The sequence below is a fragment of the Eubalaena glacialis genome, chromosome 14, assembly GCF_028564815.1.
Source record: "Eubalaena glacialis isolate mEubGla1 chromosome 14, mEubGla1.1.hap2.+ XY, whole genome shotgun sequence".
Taxonomy (NCBI): domain Eukaryota; kingdom Metazoa; phylum Chordata; class Mammalia; order Artiodactyla; family Balaenidae; genus Eubalaena; species Eubalaena glacialis.
In genome coordinates, this window is record NC_083729.1 from 615,851 (window position 1) to 628,138 (window position 12,288).

Consider the following 12,288-nt stretch of genomic DNA (forward strand, 5'->3'; position numbering starts at 1 on the left):
AGACTGTTATTATACACTTGAAAGTTGCTATGAATATTTTCCCACTTCTGAAAAGAAATGGTAATTATGTGACCTGGTGAAGGTCAGCTAACCGAGGGTGGTAATCACACGGCGGTATAAGTGTATCACGTCAACACTCTGTACACCTTAAATTTACACACTGTTATCCACCCATCATTTCCCGATAAAGCTCGAAAAAACCAGGTTGCCGTCAGAAGGAGCAGCGTCTCTCGTGTCTGTTCCACCGCCACTTGCCCGCCGTGCGTCAGGCGTTCCACTCGCAGACACGGGTCACGCCGGTGCTGCCACCTCGGCTTTCGCGCTTTCCCGCCTCAGAAAGACAGCGAACGGGCTTCCGCAGATGAAAGGCCGCGCGCGTCTGCGCCCCTGAGAGTTTGCGGGACCGGGAGACGCCGGATGTGGAAAGGGAGGAAAACCCACGCCCTTTGTAAAGGTTGGTAGCTTGGGGGGTGTGTGTGTTTTCCTGAGATTTATGCCAAACTTTCATTTACGCTTGAACGAGGATGACTTGAGTCTACGCAGCCCGATACTGTCCTGAGAGAGCAAGGGAATCGCCGACCGGCTGCTGCCCCACTGCCCGGAGGTGCGCCCAGCCCCGCGCCCCAGGGCGTCCCCGGGTCCGCAGCGAGGACAGGGGCGCCGCCGAGCCGCCAGCCCGGGGCGCGGGTGGGGCGCGCGGGCGCGAGAGGCGTCCTTTCCTCTTCTGGACAGACGCCAGGGTCCAGCACCAGCTCCACGTGACGGGGAGACCCCGGCGGAGGGGTCCCCAGGACCCGGCAGGCAGCTGCCCTGCGACCCTCCGAGGGCGGGGAAGGCCCGGAGGCACCCGACTGCGGACGGGGGGACGCCCCAGGTCAGATCCACCGGGGAGCAGGGGCGGGGAGGGGCCGCCGAGCGGGAGGAGCGCTCGACCCCGGCCCGGGGGAGCGGCAGCCCCCAGAGGCTATCACCTCTCCCGCTCTCCCCCGGAGCGCCGCAGCCCGGGACGCGTCCCCGCCCCTCGGCAGCCGCGCGCCCCTCCTCTGCCGGCGGGTCGCGTGGGCGGTGCTCAGGGCGGTGGGCGGCGGTCACGGGCGGTGGGCGGTGCTCAGGGCGGTGGGCGGTGCTCACGGGCGGTGGGCGGTGCTCGGCTCCTCCCGCCGCTGCCCGCGGAGCCCGAGCCGAGCCCGAGCGGCGCCGGAGCGCAGAGGGGCGCGGACTTGGCGCCCGCGGGGCCGTAGGAGGCTCGCGCGGGGCCTCGGCGCTGAGCTCGCGCGGCCCGGAGCGCTGGTCCCGCCGAGTGGGCGGCGATGAGCGCCGAGGGACCCTTCCCCCCGGCTGCCCCCCGCGGGCGCCCCGGCCGCCTGCTAGTGCCCGCGAGGGTGAGTGCCGGCCCTCCCGGCCGTCTTTTCTGCGCGCGCCCCTCTTCTCCCTGCGCCCCCTTCCCCTCTGCACCCCTTTCTCCCTCCAGGCCCTCCCCTTCCCAGCGCCCTGTCTCTCCTCCGCGACCCGTCTTCCCTCCCCGTGCCCCCTCCTCATCCTCCGCCCCCTCCTCACCCGGCGCCCCCTTCCCTCTTGCGTCCCCATCTCCATCTCCCGGGGCGGCTCGTGCGGGCGGGCGGGCGCAGGCCCCCTGACCCTCCGTCCTCCCGGCCCGGCATCCCAGACGGAAACTTGTAGGGTCTGCCTTTCCCCGTCGTGAAGGTGCAGCGGCTCCGTGGCCCGTGGGAACCAGGTTCTCCAGGGTTGGGGGTTCGGGGTTCGCCTCTACTGTCTCCCTGCGAGCGGCTCCTGGCCTCGGGGGCCGCGGCGGGCGTCCTCCTGAGCTCAGCTCCGTCTTGGGGGGCCTCTGCCCGGTGCTGGGGTCCCCCCCGGCCGAGCGCCCCGCTGCTTAGGGGACAGCTCAGCTCTGGACGCCCAGTTCGTGATACCGATTCGTGCGTGCGTGTCTGTGTGACATCGCTTCTTATCCCTGCCCCAGACGACTCCCCTCCACCCTCTTACTTTTAAATAACTTAACTGTTGGGGGAAAACAGAAATGTGGTTCAGTCAAAAACGAAAAGTTCTTGGAAGCCTTCGCGTCGCCACCCCCAGCATAACCGAGTGTTCTGGAAACAGTTTAGGAACCGCAGCCGAGGCTCCCCGACTGATTGACTAATCCGGCTGGAACCGCCTCCCTTCGGGTTTGTGCTCACAGACTCCCTAAGTCCGGGAGCGACAATAAAAACCGGCGTGTGTCTAGCAATCCTTTTCAGGATAACCGAGAAATGTTTCGGAGACTATGGGTTGAAGGCTTTTATAAATTCTTGTGTGTCAGGATGCTTCTAAACCACGGCAGTACTAATGACTGTATGATTTTCTTAAAAAAAAAAAAAAGCTTATGTAGAGACAGTTGCTTCTTCCATCAAGTTATACAATTCTGGGGTGTTTCCACAAAATCTTGAAATTAAATTTCATGTGAAGTTCCGTGCTGATTGTGTAAAGTACTTTGTCACGGAGTAGTTTTCCTTAAACCGGGAAGACGTGCTTGGGGTAATCGGAAGTCAACTGCTTAAGAAAGAGAGGCTGGGAGTTCTGTCACTGCCTGGAGTCTTGCGGCCATGCGCTCGCTGGTTAGGAGCTGCGCATCTGCTTGAGGTGTTCTAGCCGTCCTGTGTATAACCACCGTAATTATAGTGGAGGAACCAAGTGGATTGATCATACTGCATAATTGGCCCCGTGGACGAGTTATTGGCAATAACTTAAGTTTTTAAAAAATATGTCAACTGCAGGTTCTCAAATAAGTACTCTTCAGGGTGCTAAATGTTGACTACATTAAGATACTAAATTGGGGGCTCAGAAAGGGGTTCTATACCCCATCTGCAGAGGCTGTAATTAGTGCTTATTTGTAATAAGAACCTTGATTATAAGATGCATCCTATGTGCCTCATACTGGGTTTGAAACGACTTTCTTGTATGTCATCATTTTTCTAATTAGAAGCACTAAGTTCTCCTTCTTAACTGAAATGATTAAATAACTATGTAAACTCAATGATGTTATGGATAGTTACTGATAAGAAAAGCAGCAAATCTGCATGCTTGTCTAGATTCCAAGGATTCAAGTGAAAAATTTATGGCCATCAGAGGTCCACAGTGAAAAGATGTTAGGGCCATTTTCCAGCCAAGGTTCCAGCCATGATTGTGTTCCAGCCAGGAATTTCTGTCAGCACCAAAGGACAAGTGTTGGAATAGTAACACGGATCCCGTAATAGCAGGAATCGTCCCTCCGGTGTCCTAAGTAATCAGGTGTGCTCAGATGCTGCGTGCTCCAGCCTACAGCAGGGCTCAGATTCTTGCTCATTTATAACAAATCTGTTAACTGTTCTGTCTACACATGTGTCTTTTAAAACAGGAACGTTCATAGCTCACAATCATGGCTGGAACCTTGGCTGGAAAATGGCCCTAAACATCTGCACTGTGGAGCTGTGATGGCCATAAATTTTTCACTTGAATCCTTGGAGTCTAGACAAGCATGCAGATTTGCTGCTTTTCTTATCAGTAACTATCCATAACATCATTGAGTTTACATAGTTATTTAATCATTTCAGTTAAGAAGGAGAACTTAGTGCTTCTAATTAGAAAAATGATGACATACAAGAAAGTCATTTCAAACCCATTATATTTCTAGTTGTAAACATTTTTTTTTGAAGTCAGAAAAACAACATGTTCTTTATGACTGCTGGTTTGAATCATGAGAATTTGGCCACATTTGAATGTCTTTTGCTCAGGATTGGAACTTCTTTTTCTCTTTCGTTTTAGGTAGCCGTACCCTGTTACATGTATTCCCTAAGTTGAGCCAGTTCATATACCTGTGTCCCTGAGTCTCCTGTGTCCCTGTGGTTAAACCCCTGGGTGGAGAACCGCCAGTGCAGTGTGTAAAGGTGTCCTGCTTTCCTGTTCAAACACTGCTGTTGGTTTGTGCTAAATGCAATTTTCTGTTTTTAATTAACATCACTGCTTCAGTCGAGGGGCTGGAAGCCTGGGAGAGCCAGTCATATGTGAGTTCTCACGGTGAGCTTGGCGACTAGAAGGTGAGAGCATGTCAGGTCATTTAAAGTGTGCATCTAGTAATGTCACCGCTTCGTCATGTAGTTAGAGATGTGAGTTATCGTGGGAGCTAAAGGAAACAGGTAACCTCTGGGGAAGGATGTCCGTTTGTTCTAGGCTTTTGTCACGTGTTTCTCATCCTTGCTGACTCATCTTTGATTTCAAGTGTAGAATTCCTGATGATCTCTATGATGTCATAAGCAAGATTCACATATTTTAAGACGGGGAATTACCTGATTTTACCAGGAGATAGGTTTCCTATCTTGGATAGGTTTCCAAGATCCAAGTTTAAAAAGTATGCTTATTTATTGAAAATACCAGATGTAAAAATTGCCATATTTCACCAAACATGTGTAGAACAGTGACCTTTTATATCTACATGTCTGTATAGCTACATAAACATAAATGTGGCTTTTTAAATTTCAACGTTAATTTAGTTCCATGTCCCTAGATGTCCCAGGAGACACACTTAAGAAGGGTGACAAGAGGGCAGCACTGATGTGAGTTCGGTCAAGGGAGTGAGTGGCAGACGGAGACGTTGAGCTGCTTTATCGCTAGGTGGAGGGAGGGAGCTCGTGTCAGTGAGTTTATCGCCCGGTTCCCTCTCTGTCACACGGGTACCCCAGCTGCAGAATTATGAGAGCAGCTCGCCTGCCACCACAGGAAGCAGGTGGCGTCGGGCACGTGAGGTCCGTCTCTGTACCCCAGGCCCCCGCGCTGTCCTTCTCGGAGCAGACACTCGCTCTGAGGCACGTGGACACGGGTGATGGGTGGCCGCTCCAGGCGGGACGGGGACGGGGAACCGTGTGTCCCCTGCCTCCCCCTCACCCGAAGAACCTGTGGTCTGGGTTCTGAGTCACTTCAGACCTGATTCTGACATCCTCAGAAACTCGCTAATTAGAATCTACCTGTATTTTTTGCAATGTACCAAGGCAGGTTCAAGAAATGCTTTTGGGGGAAAAGTGCATGCGAATTTCGTGGAAAAAAGTATTTGTGTTTAGACTGGCGTGTGCTTTTCCTTAGTATCAGCTGGTTACTGCATGTTGTCATTCAGATTGTACCTTTGGAGAGCTTTGGGCTTGTTTTCAGGGAACACTGGATGTCAGTTTCCCCCAGGCCACCGAGGTCCCCACTCATTCTGGGCTGTGCAGCAGAGGCTCGGCGCCCTGGACGCCCGCCCTCCGGCCTCCCCGCAGCCTCACCTCCTTCCTCTCTTGCGTTTCATCTTCAAGGCTGTTGAAAAAGTGTGGCGAATATTATGCTGTTGTGATTTCTCAATTGAAATTATTGGTGAGACAGTTTCTGTTTTCTACGGAGGCTGTAGTTTTACATCCATAAGTATTGTTAACTAGCTATGTTTTAATTAAGCAAGGAAGTAGGACTTTTAAAAAGTGAATGTGCCTCTTAGCTTGCTTAGCGGACCGCTCAGCAGGCCCTGTTGGAAACAGTTAGGAAAGGCCAGTTACGTGCGGGCGCCGAGCTGACCTGCCGTGGAGCCCTGGCACCGGCGATGACCTTGTGAGAGTTTCCAGAGCGGCTGAGTCTCGGCGCTTTGCACTCAACACTGTCTGCAGGTTATTTACAGTCACACTTATTATTCTGAGTGAATAAATCTGACTCTAAACTGTTGACATTTGACAGCAATTCTAGTTTTGATAGGCACCAAAATTCATTTGAAATTTGGATGAATACCATTGTACCATGGCGCTGAGTTGTACTATTATAAATACGATCATATAAATGGTAAGGTTCAGTATTGTAAATCTCATGGTGTTATTAGCATTCATACTATTTTATTTCTCGTGCTGATTTTAGTTGAAGGCTGACTCCCCTCCCCTTCCAGTGAGTGGTAATTGCATTTAAGCGTTGACTAAAAGAGAAGTAACTGTAATTATTTGTATTTTAATCGAAGTAGTTTGAATGACAAATCATTGTAAGAATCCAATTCCATTTCTAGAATGAATGTGAATGCTCTCAGCAGGTGTATATTTTATTGTCTGTTTTATGAATTAATATCAGTAAGAATATAACCACATGAATGCACCCAGATTCTACATTAGGACATTTTTGTTCATTGAGCTAATGTTTAGGAGAATAATCTGTATTTATAAAGTGTGACATAACTGCCAGTTATTCCTATCAGGAATTACAACACTTTCTATTGACAATAAATGTCACATTTGACAATGTTCGCACACATTTTGCATGACACGACTTTCAGAAACTAAGTGCGGTGGCCGTCGGGTCTTCTTTAAAGGGAGACCAGCTTCCCTTGCTAACTCAGAATCCAAGAGGTGGAAGGGGAGCTGAACCCACCTCCCTGACTCTTTCCCTCCAAGTGTGTTGCCCCTGGAGCTGTCCCTTCGTGGTTCCTGCCCCCAGCTGACCATGTTCACCTCTGTCCCTGCGACACTCAGGCCGCCGTGTCCCCAGACCCCAGACCTGCTGCCCCCTCTGGCTTCACCTCCAAGGGGTTTGAGCTGCTGATGGCTCACCTGGCACGCCTCCCTCCCCGACCCTCTGCTTTTCCTCCTTCCGTCTCCGGCTCTTTGGGGACCTGGTCCTCTGCTCTGCCTTTCAGAGTGGGGTGTACAGACCTTCTGCTGTAGGTTCTTTTCTCGCTTTATGTTTCCAGGTGGCCTCACCCACCTCTGGTTAACCCACTGATGCCCAACACGGTGCCTCGGTGAGCCCCGCTTGGCTGTTCAGTTAACACTTCCAAGATCCTCCGCATAATCTTAATCCCGAAACCCCGCTCTCTCTCTGTGTTTATATGTCAGACAACGGCAGCACCACCCAGCCAGCTCATGTCTCTGTCTGATGTGCTCGTGTCCTTGAGGCCGCCCCAGGGCCTTTGCTCACGCTCTCGTCTCTCCCTGGACGTTGACCCCATCGCTGGCCTCTGTCCCAGCCTCCATCAGCCCTGCTCATTCCCAGTCACAGCCGCGCCCCTTCTCTCCTGCTTTCAGAACCCACGTTTGTCTGGGTATCTGGTGCCCGTATGTTTTATGGGCCTCATCCCACCCTCAGGTGTAAATATGGACCAGTCTAAGTCAATGATTGCCTTTGGAAAGGGCATGATTGCAGCTTTGCCAGTGAGGCTGCTTGTGAGTGAGGGGGGAAGTTCCCCTTTCTTTCAGAAAGAGACGCAAGACTGGGTGAATAAATTACATGCCTGGTACATAACAGCTGATACGCACTGTTGAATCATAAGTATTTATCTGAATTAATGGTATGTCATGCTGTAAGAGGGAGGAAGTTCTGTTTCTGGCTCTTGTACTGAGAATTTATATTTATGATTTGCTGTTTTGTAAATTTATTTATTTATTTATTTATTTTAGGCTGCATTGGGTCTTCGTTGCTGCGCGTGGGCTTCTCATTGCGGTGGCTTCTCTTGTTGCAGAGCACAGGTTCTAGGCGCGCGGGCTTCAGTAGTTGTGGCACGGGGGCTCAGTAGTTGTGGCTCGCGGACACTAGAGTGCAGGCTCAGTAGTTGTGGCGCACAGGCTTAGTTGCTCTGCGGCATGTGGGGTCTTCCTAGACCAGGGCTCGAACCCGTGTCCCCTGCATTGGCAGGTGGATTCTTAACCACTGTGCCATCAGGGAAGCCCTGATTAGCTATCTCGGGTTTGAATAAAATTGTGCCTTTATATTTTTATAATAGCTGCATTTTGATATCAATTTTACAAATCAGCATAACTGTTAATGGTAAAATATACGGTATTCTCTTCTCATCTCTATCCTGCTGAATATTACCCTTAATGATTTCTCTTCAGATAATTATACTTTACCAAATGGCTCCATTAGTTGACTCTTCACATTATAATTATCTTAAGTTTCTGTTACGTGCTGAGGAGTATGAAATTACTCCTCATCTGTAAACCTGGGGACATTCGGACCCCATGAGGCGGCAGCAGTGCTTTGGGGAAGGTGTGTTGCCTCGGCATAGGCAGTGCTAGTCCTGTCATCTTGGTGATAGATCCAGGCTGTCATGGCTTGTGTGACAAGGTAGACAAATAGCAGCTTCTGCATTTGTGGCATTAGAAACGCCAGAGGTTTCACTGCCTTCCTGCCGGGGAGGGCAGCCAGGAGAAGTGGCGCCAAGCTGGCCTTTTTCACAGCCTTGAGGCTTTTCCTGAAGGGGTCAGGACTTTATGAAGGTAAAATTAAATGTCATTTGGAAAAGTGCTTTGTGGTTACAGATGTGTACATACCTGCACCTGCGTGCACACCATTTATGCGTGTACATCATTAACAGAGCAAAGTCTGAGCACCTGTTAGGAGCTGTGTTGGGAGCTGAGAGGACAAAGCAGGACAGAAGGGGTCCAGACACAAGGTGCGTGCTGGCGAGCACCCCCCAGCTCCCCCCACCCATGACCACTAGAGGAGGTAGATTCTGGAAGCGCAGGCTTTGGGGCGGGGCAGGGGGGCACGAGTGGCGGGCGTCAGGTGCTTCCTTCCTGCCCCGAGTGGTGACTGCTGCTTGTTGCTGGGGGTACGACTGTGGCTGTGTGCGCAGGAAAAGAGTGACACACGGAAAACATGATCACAGATGTTTATGGCTGTTGTGAGGGAGAGAGACACGACCTTCAGAGAATATCGTGTGTGTTAATCATAAGTGCTCAGCTTGGCGTCTCGGGAGGCTGCCTGGACCATCAGTTGCCCGGTTGTACCCTGGCTCTGTGACCCCAGAGTCTGGGGCCTGGATGCTCTCAGGTGACTCTGTGCGACGGTGAGCAGGTACCAACTTCTCTGTGACTCACCTGTAAGGTCGGGAGAAAAATAGGGAGGATACTCATATCTCTAGAATAATGACTATCAATTAATTCTTTTTTTGAGGGGGATTAATAACAAAAGATCCAGGTGGGATATAATTGATTACAAACAGGAGACGGTGTGTGCGTGCATGTGTGTGTGTGTATGTTACAGCACATTTGGAAAAATCATTTGCTCTTATTAGTTATCTATATTATACATATTAGTGTATATAAGTCAATACCAATCTCCCAATTCATCCCAACACCACCACCACCCCACCCCCGCTTTCCCTCCTTGGTGTCCGTATGTTTGTTCTCTATATTTGTGTCTCTATTTCTGCCTTGCAAACCGGTTCATCTGTACCATGTTTCTAGATTCCACAAATGTGCGTTAATATACGATATTTGTTTTTCTCTTTCTGACTTACTTCACTCAGTATGACAGTCTCTAGGTCCATCCACATCTCTATAAATAACTCAGTTTCGTTTCTTTTTATGGCTGAGTAATATTCCATTGCGTGTATGTACCACATCTTCTTTATCCATTTGTCTGTCGATGGACACTTAGGTTGCTTCCATGACCTGGCTATTATAAATAGTGCTGCAATGAACATTGGAGTGCATGTGTCTTTTTGAATTATGGTTTTCTCTGGGTATATGCCCAGTAGTGGGATTGCTGGGTCATATGGTAATTCTATTTTTAGTTTTTTAAGGAACCTCCATACCGTTCTCCATAGTGGCTGTATCAATTTACATTCCCACCAACACTGCAAGAGGGTTCCCTTTTCTCCACACCCTCTCCAGCATTTACTGTTTGTAGATTTTTTGATGATGGTCATTCTGAACAGTGTGAGGTGATACCTCATTGTAGTTTTGATTTGCATTTCTTTAATAATTAATGATGTTGAGCAGCTTTTCATGTGCCTCTTGGCCATCTGTATGTCTTCTTTGGAGAGATGTCTATTTAGGTCTTCTGCCCATTTTTTGATTGGGTTGTTTGTTTTATTTAATATTGAGCTGCATGAGCTGTTTATATATTTTAGAGATTAATCCTTTGTCCATTGATTCATTTGCAAATATTTTCTCCCATTCTGAGAGTTGTCTTTTTATCTTGTTTATAGTTTCCTTTGCTGTGCAAAAGCTTTTAAGTTTCATTAGGTCCCATTTGTTTATTTTTGTTTCTATTTCATTTCTCTAGGAGGTGGGTCAAAAAAGATCTTGCTGTGATTTATGTCAAAGAGTGTTCTTCCTATGTTTTCCTCTAAGAGTTTTATAGTGTCCGGTCTTACTTTTAGGTCTTTAATCCATTTTGAGTTTATTTTTGTGTATGGTGCTAGGGAGTGTTCTAATTTCATTCTTTTACATGTAGCTGTCCAGTTTTTCCAGCACCACTTATTGAAGAGACTGTCTTTTCTCCATTGTATATCCTTGCCTCCTTTGTCATAGATTAGTTGACCATAGGTGTGTGGGTTTATCTCTGGGCTTTCTATCCTGTTCCACTGATCTATATTTCTTTTTTGTGCCAGTACCATACTGTGTTGATTACTGTAGCTTTGTAGTATAGTCAGAAGTCAGGGAGTCTGATTCCTCCAGCTCCGTTTTTTTCCCTCAAGATTGCTTTGGCTATCCGGGGTCTTTTGTGTCTCCATACAAATTTTAAGATTTTTTGTTCTAGTTCTGTAAAAAATGCCATTGGTAATTTGATAGGGATTGCATTGAATCTGTAGATTGCTTTGGGTAGTATAGTCATTTTCACAATATTGATTCTTCCAATCCAAGAACATGGTATATCTCTCCATCTGTTTGTGTCATCCTTGATTTCTTTCATCAGTGTCTTAAAGTTTTCTGAGTAGAGGTCTTTTATCTCCTTAGGTAGGTTTAGTCTTAGGTATTTTATTCTTTTTGTTGCAATGGTGAATGTGATCATTTCCTTAATTTCTCTTTCTGATCTTTCATTGTTACTGCATAGGAATGCAAGAGATTTCTGTGCATTAATTTTGTATCCTGCAACTTTACCGAATTCATTGATTAGCTCTAGTAGTTTTCTGGTGGCATCTTTAGGGTTCTCTATGTATAGTATCATGTCATCTGCAAACAGTGATAGTTTTACTTCTTCTTTTTCAGTTTGTATTCCTTTTATTTCTTTTTCTTCTTCCAAAGAAGAAGCACTACCTGACAGCACTATTTACATAGTTTCTTGCAAAACTATGTTGAATAGGAGTGGCAAGAGTGGACATCCTTGTCTTGTTCCTGATCGTAGAGGAAATGGTTTCAGTTTTTCACCACTGAGAATGATGTTTGCTGTGGGTTTGTCGTGTATGGCCTTTATTATGTTGAGGTAGTTTCCCTCTATGCCCACTTTCTGGAGGGTTTTTATCATAAATGGGTTTTGAATTCTGTCAAAAGCTTTTTCTGCATCTATTGAGATGATCATATGGTTTTTATTCTTCAATTTGTTAATATGGTTTATCACACTGAATGATATGCGTATATTGAAGAATTCTTGCATTCCTGGGATAAATCCCACTTTATCATGGTGTATGATCCTTTTAATGTGTTGTTGGATTCTGTTTGCTAGTATTTTGTTGAGGATTTTTGCATCTATATTCATCAGTGATATTGGTCTGTAATTTTCTTTTTTTGTAGTATCTCTGTCTGGTTTTGGTATCAGGGTGATGGTGGTCTCATAGAATGAGTTTGGGAGTGTTCCTTCCTCTGCAATTTTTTGGAAGAGTTTGAGAAGGATGGGTGTTAGCTGTTCTCTAAATGTTTGATAGAATTCACCTGTGAAGACATCTGGTCCTGGACTTTTGTTTTTAATCACAGTTTCAGTTTCATTACTTGTGATTGGTCTGTTCATATTTTCTATTTCTTCCTGGTTCAGTCTTGGAAAGTTATACCTTTCTAAGAATTTGTCCATTTCTTCCAGGTTGTCCATTTTACTGGCATAGAGTTGCTTGTAGTAGTCTCATGATCCTTTGTATTTCTGTAGTATCTGTTGTAACTTCTCCTTTTTCATTTCTAATTCTATTAATTTGAGTCCTCTCCGTCTTTTTCTTGGTGAGTCTGGCTAAAGGTTTATCAATTTTGTTTATCTTCTCAAAGAACCAGCTTTTAGTTTCACTGATATTTGCTCTTGTTTTGTTTCTATTTCATTTATTTCTGCTCTGATCTTTATGTTTTCTTTCCTTCTACTAACTTTGGATTTTGTTTGTTCTTCTTTCTCTAGTTCCTTTAGGTGTAAGGTTAGATTGTTTATTTGAGATTTTTCTTGTTTCTTGAGGTAGGATTGCATTGCTATAAACTTCCCTCTTAGAACTGCTTTTGCTGCATCCCATAGGTTTTGGATCGTCATGTTTTCATTGTCATTTGTCTCTAGGTATTTTTTGATTTCCTCTTTGATTTCTTCAGTGATCTCTTGGTTATTTAGTAATGTATTGTTTAG

General features: G+C 47.1%; 1 protein-coding gene across 4 annotated transcripts in view; it reads left to right on the forward strand.

Annotated features, from left to right (window-relative positions):
• The first annotated feature begins 347 nt into the window (after window positions 1-347).
• SNTG2 (syntrophin gamma 2) overlaps window positions 348-12,288 on the forward strand; it is a 215,332-nt gene continuing 203,391 nt past the window's right edge. The window contains exon 1 of one of the 4 annotated variants that reach the window (XM_061211245.1): window positions 348-454. Coding sequence is in view for 1 of the 4 variants with exons in the window: in XM_061211248.1 (XP_061067231.1) it covers window positions 1,311-1,382 (72 nt within the window). In the remaining 3 variants the exon portion in view is untranslated. Of the gene's footprint in view, window positions 455-538; window positions 605-828; window positions 875-1,246; window positions 1,383-12,288 lie in introns of those variants that run through there. The other 3 variants (XM_061211246.1, XM_061211244.1, XM_061211248.1) reach the window with 3 other exon arrangements.